The sequence below is a fragment of the Acromyrmex echinatior genome, chromosome 2 (assembly GCF_024713525.1).
Source record: "Acromyrmex echinatior isolate Ae372 chromosome 2, ASM2471352v2, whole genome shotgun sequence".
In the NCBI taxonomy this organism is placed as follows: domain Eukaryota; kingdom Metazoa; phylum Arthropoda; class Insecta; order Hymenoptera; family Formicidae; genus Acromyrmex; species Acromyrmex echinatior.
The window spans coordinates 16,168,891-16,185,912 of NC_141853.1; the positions used below are offsets into that span (position 1 = coordinate 16,168,891).

The 17,022-nt window shown below is 37.6% G+C and overlaps 1 protein-coding gene across 4 annotated transcripts in view; it reads right to left on the reverse strand.

The window, feature by feature from the left end:
* Positions 1–17,022, reverse strand: part of Fas2 (neural cell adhesion molecule fasciclin 2) — a 95,042-nt gene that overhangs the window by 6,886 nt on the left and 71,134 nt on the right. For 2 of the 4 annotated variants that reach the window (XM_011065424.2, XM_011065422.2), the window contains exons 2-9: positions 16,413–16,584; positions 15,718–15,741; positions 13,682–13,857; positions 12,987–13,252; positions 11,613–12,669; positions 11,025–11,477; positions 843–974; positions 385–454 (exon numbers count right to left, since the gene is read on the reverse strand). In XM_011065424.2, the coding sequence (XP_011063726.1) occupies positions 385–454; positions 843–974; positions 11,025–11,477; positions 11,613–12,669; positions 12,987–13,252; positions 13,682–13,857; positions 15,718–15,741; positions 16,413–16,584 (2,350 nt within the window). Of the gene's footprint in view, positions 1–384; positions 455–842; positions 975–2,591; positions 10,184–11,024; positions 11,478–11,612; positions 12,670–12,986; positions 13,253–13,681; positions 13,858–15,717; positions 15,742–16,412; positions 16,585–17,022 lie in introns of those variants that run through there. The other 2 variants (XM_011065423.2, XM_011065425.2) reach the window with 2 other exon arrangements.

Consider the following 17,022-nt stretch of genomic DNA (forward strand, 5'->3'; position numbering starts at 1 on the left):
ATTATGCGAGGCTGAATTGCAGGCGTTCGCAGAATCGTGTAGATAACGTGAGAGAAGTCTCTCTGCGACTCGCGTTTGGATCTAATCAAATTATCGGCGAAACGAAGAAGTGATACGAACTCGACGGTAAAAAAAGAGTGAAGACGGAAGAAACAAAAAAGACTGTACCGAACGTGTGAACGAGAGTTCAATGACGGGTGCAAAGTTCGATAATATGATAAAGTAGCGCTAGACTTGCCAAAGCACAATGTAGAATACATATGTAATAATATAAACGAGATGCGGTAAAAACTGTAGAAGTATATCCAAAAAAGAGTATCCCATAGTACATATATATTCAGAATACTGTTGCGTGAATTTCGAATATTCGGAAGAAAAACTCACCTGCCGAGCTTCGTGTCTTCCTCATCGACTGGTTTCCGTCGAGATCGTTCGCGCATGAAGTTAATAATTCCTATAATGCAAGAGAGACAAACGTTATTGTGGCAAAATGTTAACAATCAAAATAAGAGGATGTGCAATATTTTAATATTCATAGATTTACAAAATAATTATAATATAATTTTTTACATCATCGCATGCGTTCAGAATATTTTTATGCGTTCTACTAAAAAGCTTTTATACACGCGAGTTTTAATACAGCAATTAAATTCTAAATTTGCTCCTATAGATTTCAAAATTACGTATTTTTATAATTAAATTCCGAAATATAAATCAAATGTTATATAGCCGTAATGAGTAATAACTAGAATTTCAATATTTCCCCTTTATACTACAATAACGCGAGGGTATTTATCAATGATCTGTTCAAGCTGTACTTGATGATTTAACGCCTGGCTCACCTATCTTGCGCACGCAACAGCAGATGGCATCGATGACGATTAAGATGACGAATATCGTCGCGAGGACAATGCCGATTATGGCTCCGCTCGATATTAACGGGCCTTGATGCTGCAGCACGCTGGTATCTACACCTTGAAAGACGATAAAAGCACATCATTCTTAAACATATCCATCGCGATACTATGTGTATACATATGTATATCGCAGACCGTTAGTGCAAAAGCGATACTGAACGATGTTTGGTGATGGTTAACAATCGTTGCATTTGAACGCATACTTGGTGATATACATCGTGGAAGCGCTTGCGGAAGGATGCGATAAGACATGCTTGAGAAAACGTACTGGTATGTTTTTTTTTCTGATTTAACAGAACCGTTATTGTATAAAAAATTATTAAATAGTTTAATTTAATTTAATTTAATATTTGATGTAAAAAAAATATCAGTCGATTTTATGACGCAACGACTACAATTTTATGGCAAATTATACAGCTAGTAGTCTCCTGTTTAAGTTTGAAATACACGATTCTAGATATAATTGCAAATAATTAATCTAAAATAATTGTTATGTGTTAATAAACTATTAGGTATTAAACAGTTACCTATTCAATATTAAACAACGTTACTAACAGTATTATCGGTTATATTATTAATGTCAATATATTATTATATAAACATATATATATATATATATTATATAATATTATTACAACGTTAAAATACGAGATAAAATTCTCTCGATAGGTCGATGCAGTAATTAAGATAATTACTTCTTGAGTACCGGTCGCGGTGTCGCATCACCAAACACGTTCCACGTACAATGATATTTTAGTTTCCTGAAAAGAAACAACAGATCTCGGCGGGGTTGTGTGGGGGAAATGCGGCAAAAATCCGTCTTTATCAAAGGAGGAAACCAAAAACCAGAAGGCAACAACGACAAGACATACAAGTAGTGATTGTCAGTTAAGGAGACACACAGTGTGCAAGTGAGTGTGTGTGTATGTGTGCGTGTTATGTATTTTTTGTGTACGTGTGTGTGTTATACATATCGGTTAATGGATCGCGATAATTAGCGCACTGCAGAGCGTAGAAGCGATAGAAGAGTCTCATTTCGCAACACCATACAACACGAGCTGTGCTAAAAAGCTCAAGGGAGGAGGAAGGAGAGAGGGGGGGTGGAAAAAGCTCATTCACTAGCCTCCCACAATCGATGTTAGTTTCTACGCGCCACTAGTCTAAAAGTGCTACCTCCACACAAAAAGCCCCACCACTGTAAGTGCCTCGCATTTAGTTCTGTCTCACATTCACTCATTCTCTGTCATTTCTCTCTCCTCTTCCCACATTCTCTCACTACCATCCAATCCTTAACAGAGCTCTCAACTACGTTAGTTAGCGGCCAACATCTTGCACTTGCTTGTACTTTAAGGGGATATTTACCGTTTTCGGTGACGCGCGTCGCTTCCCGTGGTTTATTTTTATCATAATTATAAAGTAAAGAGGCGATGTGTGATAATGATAAGCGAAAAAATAAATAAGACCGCCGAAAAAGAAACCATCTCAAATTGCAAACGCGCGGCCAGAAGAGCTCTCCAGCTGAGAGATATTCTTGAAAACGATCATCCCATCTCCTTCCTCTTTTTCGCTCGTCATTCCGTTCGGAAAAATTCTTAAGCTCGGAAAATTGACAACTTCGGCACAGGATACAATTTGAAGGTGGCTTCTCCGCTGGCTCGGATTTATCCATCCGTATTGTTCTTTTTTTTTCTCCTTAGACACTCACATATATATTTTTTTTTTTACGTCGTTCCGTTGTATTTACAATATTGAATATTTCGCACAGGAAAGAACGAGTTATACGAGTTTATCCTCCTCATAAATACGAACATATTAGGCACTAGGCTAGTACATATCCTTAGACGTATGTAAATGTTTTATCTACCTATCTATCTATGTGTACTCTTTATATATACGTTTGTACATATATGTGTATGTGTGTATATATATATATATTATATATATATATATGTGCGTGTATGTGTGTCCTGTGTGTATCTGTAGTGTGTAAATATATACCCTTCGGAAGATACGAGCGGAGTCCACGGTACCGTAATAAAAGATAAAAAAAAAGAAAGAAAGAAAAACACCGAGAGAAGAATACAAGGGGATTGCTACGCGCTATCATCGAATGTCTCGTAAAAGTAATCAGAGCGACAACAGATACTGAACGGCCACGTTGAAGTTCGATTTCGCATTCTGGTCTATTTTCGGTTCGTATCGTAACGTGTCTAGCTCCGAGTCGGCGCGATTATTTCTTAAACCCTCCAATCCGTGTACCTTCTGCAACCCGAAGTAAATTCAGGGGCACGTATATATCCTTTTCTTCTACCTTCACCCGAAAAAAACTGTGCCGACATAAAGAAAAAAATTAAAAGGTATACATTTATTTTTATTAATATACTCTCATTTTTGTAAGCGGCTTAAGTATTTTCTTTCTCCGAACTAATTCTGTTTATAGAGATTCTGTTTAATGCGCTGGAAAAAAATCTTCCAAATCCGAACCTTATTACGATTAAATAAAATAACAGAATAGAAAAGACTAAAAGGGTCGCAAAAAATGTACTAATGCATTGGCGGAAGGCTTTTCCGAATGCAGAGACGACCGTTTATTATTTTATTAACTGGATTACACCCTGAAACGCGATTTTGTACACAAACCTTTAGGCACTCGACATCTTTTTATCAATATTTCAACATTAAATGTAACATGTATCATTAAACTCTTCCATTATCAAGAGAATAATAAAATCGTCGATTACTAAATTTAATTTTATGCAAATAAATATCTTCATATTTCTCGTCGAGTAATATTGACGTACGTATTTCGAGAGATAAAATGGTAAAACACAACGGTAAAAACTTTATTAAATAATTTCAACGTAATAGAAAGATTATTTCGTAGAGTGATTTTAGTATGCTTTTCCACAGTGGAAGGATTAAAATAACGCTGTTTCGCTGCGCGGATTCAAGGACCTGGTACTGCGAAATCGCGCGAAAACCGTGCAACGTCCATCGAAAATAGATCGCGAAGAGTATCGTGCTTATGTTTTTATATTTCTCGCCCTCTCATCGTTCCAGTCCTCCGGTTCATCCACTCGACGGAGTTCTCTTTAATGCAGTGGCTATTTATAAGCGACGTGGCGACGCCCGGAGGTTCCACGAACGGATTCGCATTCGCGAGCAGACCTATTCGACTTTTCTGCGTTTTCCTTGTTTCTATCTCCCCCACGAAGTCGCGTGGGCACTAGAGGATGGACCTGGCACATCAGCCAGCGCGAACACCCGGCTCTCTCCTCCTCTCGAGCGATTCATTTGTACCCGAGAGATTATCTCTGTAACGAGAAACACTCCAGCTGCTGCTTACTGCTGCTGGGAAACTTCTTGCTTAAACACAGACACGTTCAGATTGTACGTATATATTTGATGTGTATTATTTCGGCGTCTCTCGGGGAAACATTTTGGGAAATGCGGTACCTAATATATGCAACCTTGAAGTATTAAAAAGTAACAATCGTAACGCGAGTAACAAAGGCAAACGAAAGACGCGTTTTAGGAATTTTAGCTAAATAAAATGAAGAAATAAATTTTGGGAGCTTCACGGATTAAAAAAAAAACTAATTGATTTTATGAACGGAAAATCATTATTTGTATACCTATAATTTAGAATTACCAATTATCAATTGTAAGCGTTGGCAGCGCTTTCTTCCCGCAAGATAAATTCCGTATAATCGTACAATCCCACCGTATAAAGCGAGTGAATTGGAATAATCCCGCATTCCCCGCTAATTGATTTCGTCCGCAATCGCGTCCTCGAGATGATGATGCCGGTGCTTGAAGCGTCCGGGTGAAAGCAAACGCTCGCGCAGACAATGAGTCGTCGTTGCCGAATGGAGCATTTATACGCTCGCAATTTATCCGGACGGAGTCGCACAGTTTGGCGCGGGGGATCGATCCTCGAGTACAAAACACAAAGCCGCCTTGATTTCCCGGCAGAGACAATTCTGGCCGCGGCGCAAGAATCGAGGATCGATTGATCCTGGCAGATTGCGGGAGGGTCGGTCGCGTGCGTCGTCTCTCTGGTTTGAGGCTCCCCGCAAACACACGCCCATCCACGTTCTAGGCGGAGGAGGGGAAGGAACGAACAGTGCACGTTCGCGTAATTAGTCCGTGCGAATCGCGACACGTTGAACAATCGCGAATAAAGAGCCGTTTGCTCGTGACCGTAGCTCGTATTCCTGCGTCGTGGGCATTTAACGTTAAATTACCGTCCGTTCTGAATTACTGTATCCTTTCGGTACGTTTCGTACGAAGAAATTACACAATGGTCCGTATTCTTGTCACGAATTTCTTGCTGAATTTCACCGTCTAATTTTGACGCTGTGAAAGACACATTCGGTAATATTGCGAATGAATTAAGATTGGAAGACAATGTCGATACGAAATTATGAATTGAAATAGAACAGCGAATTTAACGTGAAATGCATCAAGTGCAAAATTAATTCAAGTAATATGGATAAATGGTTAAATACGGGCAATAGATTTTACGGTTCTTTTTTGATATTGATGAAAATGGACTGGACTTTGACAGAATCATGTTACTCTGTTCGAGTAAGAGGAATAACGGAAGACCGTATCTTTACCGAAGCGGTGGACTGAATCGATACCGTGGTCTGTTCGTTGCAATTTCACGAATCCTTTTATCGAGACAAAGTGCGAATTTCGAGGGATTTCGTTTGGCCAGTTCCAGTTACAATCGTTCTGAAGCTTTCCAGGAAGCCGCCCGGTGATTTCCGCCAGAAAAGAGGAAAACTCATTGGAGGCAGATTCGAGACGGATGGAAAACCATTTCGACGATCGTTCCCTTCGAATCGTTTTCTTCTGCCATCGCGTCTGCTTCTCGACATTGTCTTTATCATCGGTTTAAAGCCTTCCGCCTCTCTCCGCGCTTGTCCTTCATCGGTTTAAAGCATCGTCTGAAAGAGACTCTATTCGCGCATCCACTCTTTCTTCCACTAATTCCGCTTTGTGACGTTTCCGAAATTACGTTGGAGTTTATTGTTACGAGAGGTAAAACAGGATACTTGCGTGTATAAGACGTTGTCGTTTTCCCGTCGAATGAATCCAGTCGAGTTTTTACGATTGTAAACGGAAGTCAGGAGATTGTTTTCCGTCAGGGTTTATCACACCTGTGGCTAAAAGTCTCAATGTCGGCTTTATGATATTATCAACACAACGATAAAGATGTCGATATCTTGAAACCGGATTAATCAATATCATTCTATCGGTCGAAAAACAGAAGAGCGGGAAAAAGAAATCGGATAAGAATTAAGAAATTCGATACGTATGATGAAACTTACTCCTGATCTTAGATCCGATGTTTTCTTTTCATTTTTTTTTTCTCGAGACCCAGGATGTTATTGGTTATTCCAGTTCCGAGGGAATACATTTGCGAGAAAAGTTACTATTTTTGTAACCGATATCCGTATAAGATTTGCAGACGTCGTGTTTGTATTCCATAAATTCGCGATAGTATGCCCTGTGTGCCTCAGTCTCGATAAAACTTTGTTGCGAACGTCGAAGAATATCTCGGGCCACTACAATATTACCAATTCGTAATATTATTCAATGTAATCGATAATTAAGATCTCATTATTCTTACGCTATATTCGGTTATGTATATCTATGTCACATTTTTACCATATCAAATTTTAATGACAGATTTTTTTATGGACGTACATAAAATCGATTTTTTTATTAAAAAATTTTTACACAAAACCTTTCAGTTTTCATCAATATTAAATGTCTCAGCCATTTATTTCGAAATACAATCTCCACTGAAATTGAATTTGAAATAAACAGAAAAATAAAGTAGCTCTCGAGAATCAGTTTATTTTAATTTAGAATTTTTAGAAAGTCTCAATTCATAAAATTTCATTTTTTAATTATAAATTCATAAAACCATGCCTTTAAAATTCTCATAATGGAAAATCGAAATTGTTAAAAAAATCTGTCATCAAAATCCAATATGCTGTCGTCGTATTAAGTGCCGTGAACGAGTTCTCCACGTTCTCCGCGTTCTCCACCTAAACGGGGACGGCGTGTATGGAATGGGAACATCGCCGATGAGGCTCGGCGTGACGCATCGCTAAGTTAAAAAAAAAATAAGGGGAGTAATGATAACAAAGCGCATGCCATGCGTTGTGGACTAATATCTAAGAACCCAGGTATTGCGAACAGACATAAAAGAGACGTAAAAAGATTTAGGTCGAAGACCTCGTCACATCGAGATCGATCGTCGGTGTTTTCGCGTGAGCCTCGCGGGGGAGGCGATCAATGCGTATGTGTTCATGTGTGTGTGCGTGTGCGTGTGTGTGTGTGTGTGCGTGTGTGTACAGGCACTTGAGGTAAAAGACCGCCCGTTCCGGATACGACCAGGCCTTCGAGATCGAACCGCGCTCCTTTTGTAGTCTCTTATTCAGGAATCGAAACCGTGTAATTTCGCCAAGTTCAATTTTCGACGTGAAAGAATAGTAAGGGAAAATGTACCTTACACTAATCGTCCCGCCGTTCTGGTCGGAATAACTACGTCGCGAAACAGGAGAATGAATAAATGGGAAAATTCATTCAATGAATTCTCTCGACGTTGAAATTATAACTTTTAATTTCCAACGACTTTTAATTTCTGTAACTTCTAGTTAGAGTTTATAATTTTAACTGCTTTCATTTTTTATCATTAAAAAATTGTTTTGCAATCTAATATTCTAATTTATTATGGAATATTGTTGGAATATTGTTTTAACAATTTTCTTGAGTATTTCAATTGTTCTACTTGATGTTCAAGAACGGTTTACGTATCTTTTCGCATCAAAATCCAAACTAGTCAAAATTAGATCGATCTCGATTCCTTATCTCATCGCCCGAGATTAGTGATTAATTACGACAGTGGTTACTAGTGATAATTACGGCGGTGATGGCGGCTACTGCCGGTAGCGGCGGTTATGGATACGTAAGAGCTACGGCGATAATAAATTTATAATTATATTGTAAATATGTGTAATAAAGAATCATATAAATCGTAATGATCGCAACACACAGATCATGCGCACACTAAACATGTATTTCAAAAACTAGTCAAGCGAAACTAATGACTGAATAAATTTCCCAAAAAATAAAGATTACAAAAAAGTAGATAAACAAATTGAAGGCAAGAGAGGAGAGAAAAATCAGACGCAATTTTCAAAAATTAACCCAACTAAAATATTAATTGGCAGTCGTGTGAGAGTCATCGAATTTCGGAATTTTGTTTCGCGATTAGTCGTAGAACCCGACCGTAGAATTACGAATCACGATAAATGCTAAGATTTCTACTCCAAATAAAACAATTCTTTATGAAGAATTATAACAATTTTATATCTTATCTTATTAAAAATACACAGGAATATATTGCATGTAAAACACAAGCAATTTAGATGATAACAACTACTATTATCCCGCGAAAAAAATGCGAAAAAAATTGTCTTCAAGATATATTAATTTCATTACCCGCGTCACGATTTCTTTATTCATTTCTCGTCATGGTCAGATATTTGCATTGGATCGATTTGCAGTCGGGTTCTAGGATTAAAGTTCCTGGATCTTGTGTGCGTGACGCGACTTCGCGAGGAGTTCCGCTCGCTCGTGTGAAATTCTTTGCCTCGTAAAAGAACATCGCACGAACGCGAATCGTGGATATAAGTGTCGACTTTTACGAAGGAGGAAAATGTCCCATTTTTCTTAAGGCCTCAATAAAAACGGATTTTTTTTTTTTTTTTCGTAAAGACAAATTCCATCGTTTTTATGCTGTATAACTTTATCAATTTTTTGTTCCGATTGCTATGATGAATCTGCGAATATCCGAATACTCGACCGCATTTGCTTAATGGCTCTATTATTCTTCTCCCTCCCTTTTGTTCGTCAATCAATCTTCGTAATTAAGATCTTATAAAAATCAGATCGCAAAAGACGTGAAAAAAGTTTCATCTAAAAATAATTTGGACGTATACTGATCGGCAAACTCAGTAAACAGCTCCGATGCACCAAAATGTACGTATTCTACGGGACACGATTATTACATTCGTATTCGTGCGTGATTTACGAGTCGCCGCGATTCTAATCGCGACTATTCGTTCCCTTAATATCGATTATATAATATCCTTCCTCTTGGTCGGTAAACTTTGCGCGTGAATATAGTAGACAATTCAGGGCAGTAGTACTCTTACGGTCACTATCTTATAGTCTCACACTCGTATAGTCGTAGCTATCCGATATAAGTCGTTAATTTATTCTCGAACCAACCTATATATAGGGAAGCACATTCTTCTTTTATCTATCGATATAACACATACCATACAAAAGTTCGTAAACTGCAAAAGTTGACGAAGCGTAATCGTGACTTATCTTAAATCTTTTTAAAAGTGCATAGCTCTGACTTTAATTAAGAAACGAAAATTATAACACGCGAAATAATTGTTACAGCACAGTTCGTTTTGGTTACGTCAATTCTCTTGCACGCCTTGTTCTCGAAGCGGTGCGAGGGAATATTATCCTTGCGCACTGCGATACCCGTCTCTCTTACAGAAATTACCAAAGTACAGCCTTAACTTATGTATGAGAAAGAAAAATGAAAATAAACGTACCAGTACGTTTATACTAACACGCAGTGAGCATTCAACAAATAATACGTATAAATACACTTCGCATAACGACTTTTCACGTTGTTTCTTCTTAAAGAAACTCACTCGAACGCCATAATCTTTACTCTCGGAATGTACCGGCGAACGTATCAATTTATTCTTCGTTGTCGATCGTTTACTGCTAAATGGATATATAAATGAACAGATACTATCGTGTATACAATTGTCCCGCGATTAACTTTCGCCGTCGTGTCTCGCACGAAATTCATTTTAACGGAAAACGCTTTCGTATCCGAGATGCCTAGATAATTCGATCAGATTCGAACGAAACACGAGAGTCGCAGGAAATCACGAAAGAGGATGTGTTATATTAGTGGAGCGTATGTGTCACTTTCGTCCATCGTGGTGTCTCGCTTGTACTGTCGGCCTCGCGAATTCGCCTCGCTTCCTATCGCGTGCGTTCACGACGGAGGGAGGATTAGAGCGCGAGGAGCAAATATCCCTGACGGCGACTCTAAATGGCTAGAGATAGGAGCATTACTGCTGCGGTAATGGCGACGCCGGTCTTGCAAGTATCACCAGCATTACTGTAGTCCTCAGTGCCCGTAGATTCTGAATGGATGGAAAAAGGCTCTGTGTAATAAAAAAGATCTTTCCCCGCTTCAAGTATGTCGTCGTCGAGTAAAATATCTTTAATGTCTTTACAAGCCCGTCGACGGTCACCGGGTAGCTTTAGTAGTTAGCTGGTGTCTTGCGCAGGGTCAAGGGATCTGAGGACTTCTTCAAATCCTGTAATCTCGATTAACGCCAGAAGGGCCGGGGACTTGGTATTTTTTATAAAAATAACTTTCCATTCCGCGTAAAATAGAAGGCAAGTTATATAACATGCATAAAAAATCGCAATCGCTATACCAAAATTCATATTGCAAATATATATTAAAGTAATATAGTTTATTTCTAAACATACTTTATTTCTATAAAAATGTACGTTATATTTAAAAATGAAAGTGTCAAGTATTAAACACATTTTACTTAAAACGAATGTTAAAGTATTTAGCGAGTAAAATAGCCATTTAGGCCTTTCTGATGATTACAAGATCGTTTCCGCCGTCGACAGAACCAATTAGAAAAGTTATTGAGAAAAAATCAATACAAAAAAAAAGATAGTTTAACTGAGTGGAAACCTCTTAGACGAGGAAACGAAAGACCTCAAATAACCCTTTTCCCTCCCCCATGAATGAACAAAAATAGGGGCGACAAAGTGACAAACGATTTGAAGAAGATCGCGAAGAAAAAAATATTCAGTGCAGTAGCTTCGTGCACATATATATTTCAAAAGGAATTAAATATATCTCGAGTGGAAATCATTACGAAAAATGTAGATACGTCATGACAATAATTATATTGGATCGTAGGAACACTGAAAATTAATTGCGAAGGGCCACTAACTTACCTCTAGCCGTCCTGATCTTGACGTATCCAGGTTTGCCGTAGCCCATCACGTTGTGAGCCTGAAGCTCGACTATGTAGAAAGTATCGTATTTCAGATCCTTGAGGAACTGTCTCGTCCTTTGGGATTTGACATCTATCGATTGACAGGTTTCCTGTATCACATCCCACTCGCCAGCGACACGTCTTATCTGGCAGTACTTGATCAGGTACTTGTCTATGGGTTCGCCATTGTCGGGCGGCGTCACCCAGCTGAGCTCATATTGATGATTGTACGGAGACTGCTCGTATTCAGAGCCTGGTGTGGTCAGAATTCTCGGATCTTTCGGCACCGTTCTACCGGGTGTGATCTCTCGATGGAAGTTACCAAAGTTACCCAGACCGACCTCATTTCTCCCGGCGAATCGGAAGTCGTAGGGCGTCTGCGGTTTCAAACCCTCGATGACGTACAGAGTACCTAGAGGATATTGTTTACGTGACGTTTAACTATACGTTAAATTACGTAAAGAAAAACATAAGCTAAGAAAATAATTAAAATTATAGCATAATTTGACTTTAATGTATAATTTTAATGTATGCAAGATATACTTACCGATAGACCACGTTTTATTCTTCGCGTTTTGCCAGGTATGCAACTCCTCTTTGTACTGTACGGTAATAGTAGTGACAGGCAAATCTGGATGTATGGGCGGTTGCAAATCGAATCTTATCGTCGTGGCGGTAATTTCAGCCATCTTGACGCTCAAGAGCTCGCCGGGTTTCGCCGCTTCCCTCAACTCTATCATACGCTCCCGCGTACCGTGAGTATTCATAGCGATGCATTTATAATGCGTGTAATATCTCCGGTCGATCGGTCTTATTTGAAGATTGGAAATCGGGCCATTACCAAACTGTTGGATATAAGCGTCGTTATCGATCTTCTGCTCATGCAAAGTCCAGCGTATTGTCGCGTTCGGTATGCTCTCGGCTTCACAAGTGAGATTAATTGGTTTCGATTCCCAAGACCAGGTGACGTTCCGCATAGTGGAGGAGAAGGAGGGCGGAAATTCCACAGTCAAATGACCATTCATGTAGGCGACACCGCCAGTATTTTCCGCCACACATTCATACAGACCATCGTTATCAGTGAGAACGTCAGTGATTGATAGAATGCCAATAGTCACGTCGCTAGACATGTTGTCTGGTTCGTTCCTCACGATGATCCGGTCATCTTCCGACTGAGCACCATCCGCGTATGGTTTGTCGAGAGTGAATTTCCTGAAGCTCACCTTGGGTGGTGGTCGACCGAAGGCCTTACATTGGATTTCCACGCTTTTGCCCTCCACCACGGTCTTGTTCAAGAACTCCATAATTTTCGGTTTGATGATCACATTTATTTGGGTGGTGGCAGTAGCGGTACCTGCGGCGTTTGTTGCCATGCATTGATACTCACCCGAATCTTCGCGCTTCACATTTGTGATAGTGAGTATACCCGAGACCGGATCGACACCGAAGCGATCGGTAATGGACAGATTTTGTTGGGTTAGAGACTTAACCCACGTGATTACTGGTGGTGGCTTGCCAGTACCATTACACCTAATATCTGCGTTTTCGCCTTCGATAACATCTATTGGTTTCGTAAACTCAGTGATCGTAGGTCGTATGTGTACCTAATAAGAATTAACAAAGTTATTGAAAAAAAAAAATTTTTTTTTTAGAAAAAAATACACAAATTTAAATTTTTAAGCAGATATATATAATCTCTAAAAATTATTAGCAATTAAAAAATATATTAACAAATTTATAGCGTGTTAATAAAAATTAAATTAAAAGTTGTAATATTGTTATAATAAAACCATTAAAATATGACAAATAATGAGCACTTAAACAAATGTAATATAATAATTATTCAACGTTTATAAATTTCTGAAATAATTTACGATTTTTTTAAATCAATGCAATTTAATGAAGATATTAATTATAGTACCTCAACGTGAATAGGTCGCTCTTGCAATTCTCCTGTGGTCTGTACCGATGCCCGACATATATATACACCATCATCGCTCTTTTGGACATTCTTGATTTTCAAGGAATAAGTGTTTATGATATAATGATTATTTGTTTTGATCACCTCTCCGTTGAAAAGCCAATCAACCGAAGGCGATGGCCTAGCGCGTACTTGACAATGAATATCGAAGTCTTCTCCAAGAATGGGATACTGATTTGTCGGTGCATTCTCCCACGTGATCGCAACTATTAATCACAAATCGGAAATTTTGTTTGGAAAAATATTGCGACATATACATATCTCTCGGAAGGAAAAACATGTATATTACTAATTTCTATTATGTATAAACTAATTTCAATCTATTTAGATTTAATAAAAACTGATTATATATATATATATTGCTGTATATCTTCTAATTAGATATATAATTCATTTGTCTGCCAAAAATATTAACTAGAACGAAATATCCATTATTTGATATTCTATATCCGCCTTATTAAAAAGTTATACACGATTTCCAATAACATTTTAATAAAAAAAAATTCTTTGATCATTTCATCGTGATATTAATTAAGTACTGTTCGATATATCTCGCTGGGAGATATTTTATTCTATATCGGAATAAGTACATTTAAAAATTAAAATGCGGCAAGGCTTTTTAATTCTATACTCACTAATAGTATCGATTGTCACAGATTTGCTTAACTGCACATTACGTGCATAATTCCCTTTGCATGTGTACATCCCAGCTTGTTCCTCCTCAAGGGAATTAAAATATAGGGACAGTCTACCATCTTGGTGTAATTCGGTGTACCTGGCTGGCTTCGAATTTTGATTATTTCCTTTTTTGCTGTAGAGAATAATATCACAATTTGCAAAACAATTCGCAATATCGGTTAAAGCACATCAAATTGATGATAATGATCAATGACATCGCATGACGATATTGCGTTCATACACGTTCTTCGTGAATGACGCGAGAATGACGTGTAAATGACAACGAGATGCATTCACATGACCTCATATTATTCAACGTTGCATAGTATGGCATAGAGCGAATCGACGTATGATGCGAGTATAGGTATATATGATATGATGTATTCAAGCAATTTCCATATAGTATACATCGGGCGACGAGATGCCGGATGTAATATCGCGTGACGTGGACTATAAAGGTTACGAATATGGATTCTGCGGATTAAGAAGATGGCTAGAAGTGATAGGATCAAAAGCGTGGCTGCTGTGAAACCGCGTTTCCGTCTTCAGAAAATGGAAAATCATGAAAATAAATTTTTATATCTCGAATAAATATGGAAAATTAGGGAAATATAAACACATTCAAAAATTAATTTATGTTATGGTGAAGCAGCTATATTATGGCAATCACATAAACATAAATGCAAACAATGATGATTGGCATAAAAAAATCATTGGCATTAAAAAATAATACGATATTACCACGGCAGCAATATATAGTCTGTCAATTATATAGAGCGATCGAAAAGTCCCGATAAAAATTCTTATATGTATATAGGTTTTTCTTTAATAAATGGCACGTAAATATTTCTGGTTCAATTTGTCTCTATATATCGATTCTCATAACAGCCTATATTAGTGTAATATGGAGAACGTATAATTGAGTGGCGCAAATTGCTCGAATCGGGATGATTTTATCCGGGAATGTCACACACGGCACTCTTGACGACGAATGTACTTAATTATGCAAATCGTACTCGGGGATCGAGTAATCGTACAAACACGCGACACGACGAATCAGTTACTAGGGTTAACGTTCGTTAGATTGTTTGATCGCTGGATTAAATACTTTGCAGTATGAGCGACACGTGGTACATATATTAGCTGTTAACGATATCGACAGACTTGCATAAATAAAGACATAAATATTGCAGACGAGGGTAAAATAATGTTTGCGAGTGTGCACAGAATTGCGCCATTATGGAGCTGCTTAATTACTGCCGAGGCACACAATCACATATACATGCACAATGCCCTAGAAATATTGTGTTTCATTTTTAATCCTGTGAGCTCGAGCAGTTTAATTATAAAGCTAGTTAACATCCAAAACTAGAGAGCTTAAGCACATAAATTTTTAGGAACGTGTATAAACATAAAAAAATTTAAACAAAAGATTTTACATTCTATTTTGAAACTATAAGCTAAAAAATTAGGTAGGTAATTTAGGTACTCAATATGCTAAAAATTTACGTATCTTCAAAATCGATTTTCTCTTTCTCTTGCAATAAATGAAATCAAATTTGAATTTTATTAACAGAGAAATTAAAAAAAAAAAGCAATGACCCCACTCTGGGGTTACTCGGTATGCGTGAACGTGTAAACGAAAAATTCGTTACATGCATTTTTTTCCGGCCAACGAATTTCCTCGTTTTGGCATATACGGGCGCTCAATAAGTCGGGTTTAGTACGACCGATCGTTCGAAACTTTTCCGGCTTAACGAGCAATAGCCGGTTCGCGAACTGCAATCGGTTCGCGTTGCAGCAATTAAGAGCTCCATGGCGTGGACTGCGGGAAACGTGGTTACATCGTGGGAAAATGATTGTATCGAATTCGGGGCGAAGTGACGGGTGAATGTGCCCGCAAATGAGAAAGGTGGAAACAGGAGGAGGAGCAGCAAACGAACGAGCACTACTACGGTTGCATGTTTAGGTCTTCAGTAGATTTTATACTCGCCTTTCGAGCGGTAAGACAGCGTATCTGTGTATGCATTACAAGTGAAAGAAATTTGTGAATTAGTATTACAACGAACTTCCCCGTTTATGTTTAATGTGTATTTTACTGTTAAATTAAATATTTTTTGTACTTTTTCGCTTGTAATCTGTACCCTCTGTGGAGATTTATGATTTACGTCATAAATAATTATTGAAATTTATGATTTTATTCTGTGAAATTACTAGAGACGTGACGTGTATAATTAACATTAGATTGTAACATTTTACTCATAATCTTAATCGAAAGAAAACGCCGTTTCAAAATTATTTCAATAATTCATTAGTTCATTACATTTTACTTCTTAATTAAAATAAATTTCGCAACTTTCACTTTAACGAAGCACGACATGAAATGCATTATTCTCTGGAATGTAATTGATTAATACAGCAATTCATGTATAAATATCAACGATACAAAAAGAAAAGTGTCTAGATTCATGGATTATGATTCTTATAATTGCTTGTAATAACTCTTCAAAAAAAATGATCAGCACTAGCGTTGCAACTGATATCTTCGATTAATTAAACTGTCATCTTCTCAATTGCTAATTATAATATAGATAAAGAAACGCTATTGATCACTTTTGAGTCATCTTGAAAATATTATTTCTATAAGCAAAAAAGAAGAAGAGATAGTCAGTGTGGTAATCGACTTACTTGAGAGACTCAATCAAGCGATCCAACGGATCGAACCATTGCATATCAGAGATAAGTGACGGATCGTCTACCTTTGGTTTACACGTGAGGATAATGCTGGAGCCGATTGGCTTTGTTTGCGTCTCGCCGTTTGGTAAAATTTCCAAGTACGGATCAGTTGCGTTCGCGTAAGCTGCAAAACAAGAAAAAATCACAAACGTTATTATGCTGGCAAGGAAGATGAGTGTGTGCGTGTATACATGTTTTTGCATGCGAAACGACCGACGGAAAATACTGGTTTCGATAATGATATAGTTAACGGAGTATTATAGTGATTATCCCAATTATATGTGTAATTTATTTTTTGCATTAATGCAACAAAAGTGCAAGAGCGGACACTTATTTTAAATATGTGACTTTTAGTTACAAAAACATGGTTTTAAATCTTTAAAGCTTCTAAAATTTAGAATAGAATACATATTCTAATTTATCATCGTAATTACTTGTATGTGAAAAATTATGCCAAAGATAATAAACCGTCAAGTTTATATATAATAATTTTCAGTCGATTACGTTTTAAATTTAGTTAAATTTAAATTTCTTCCTCTTCTAGAATATCAAAACACACAAA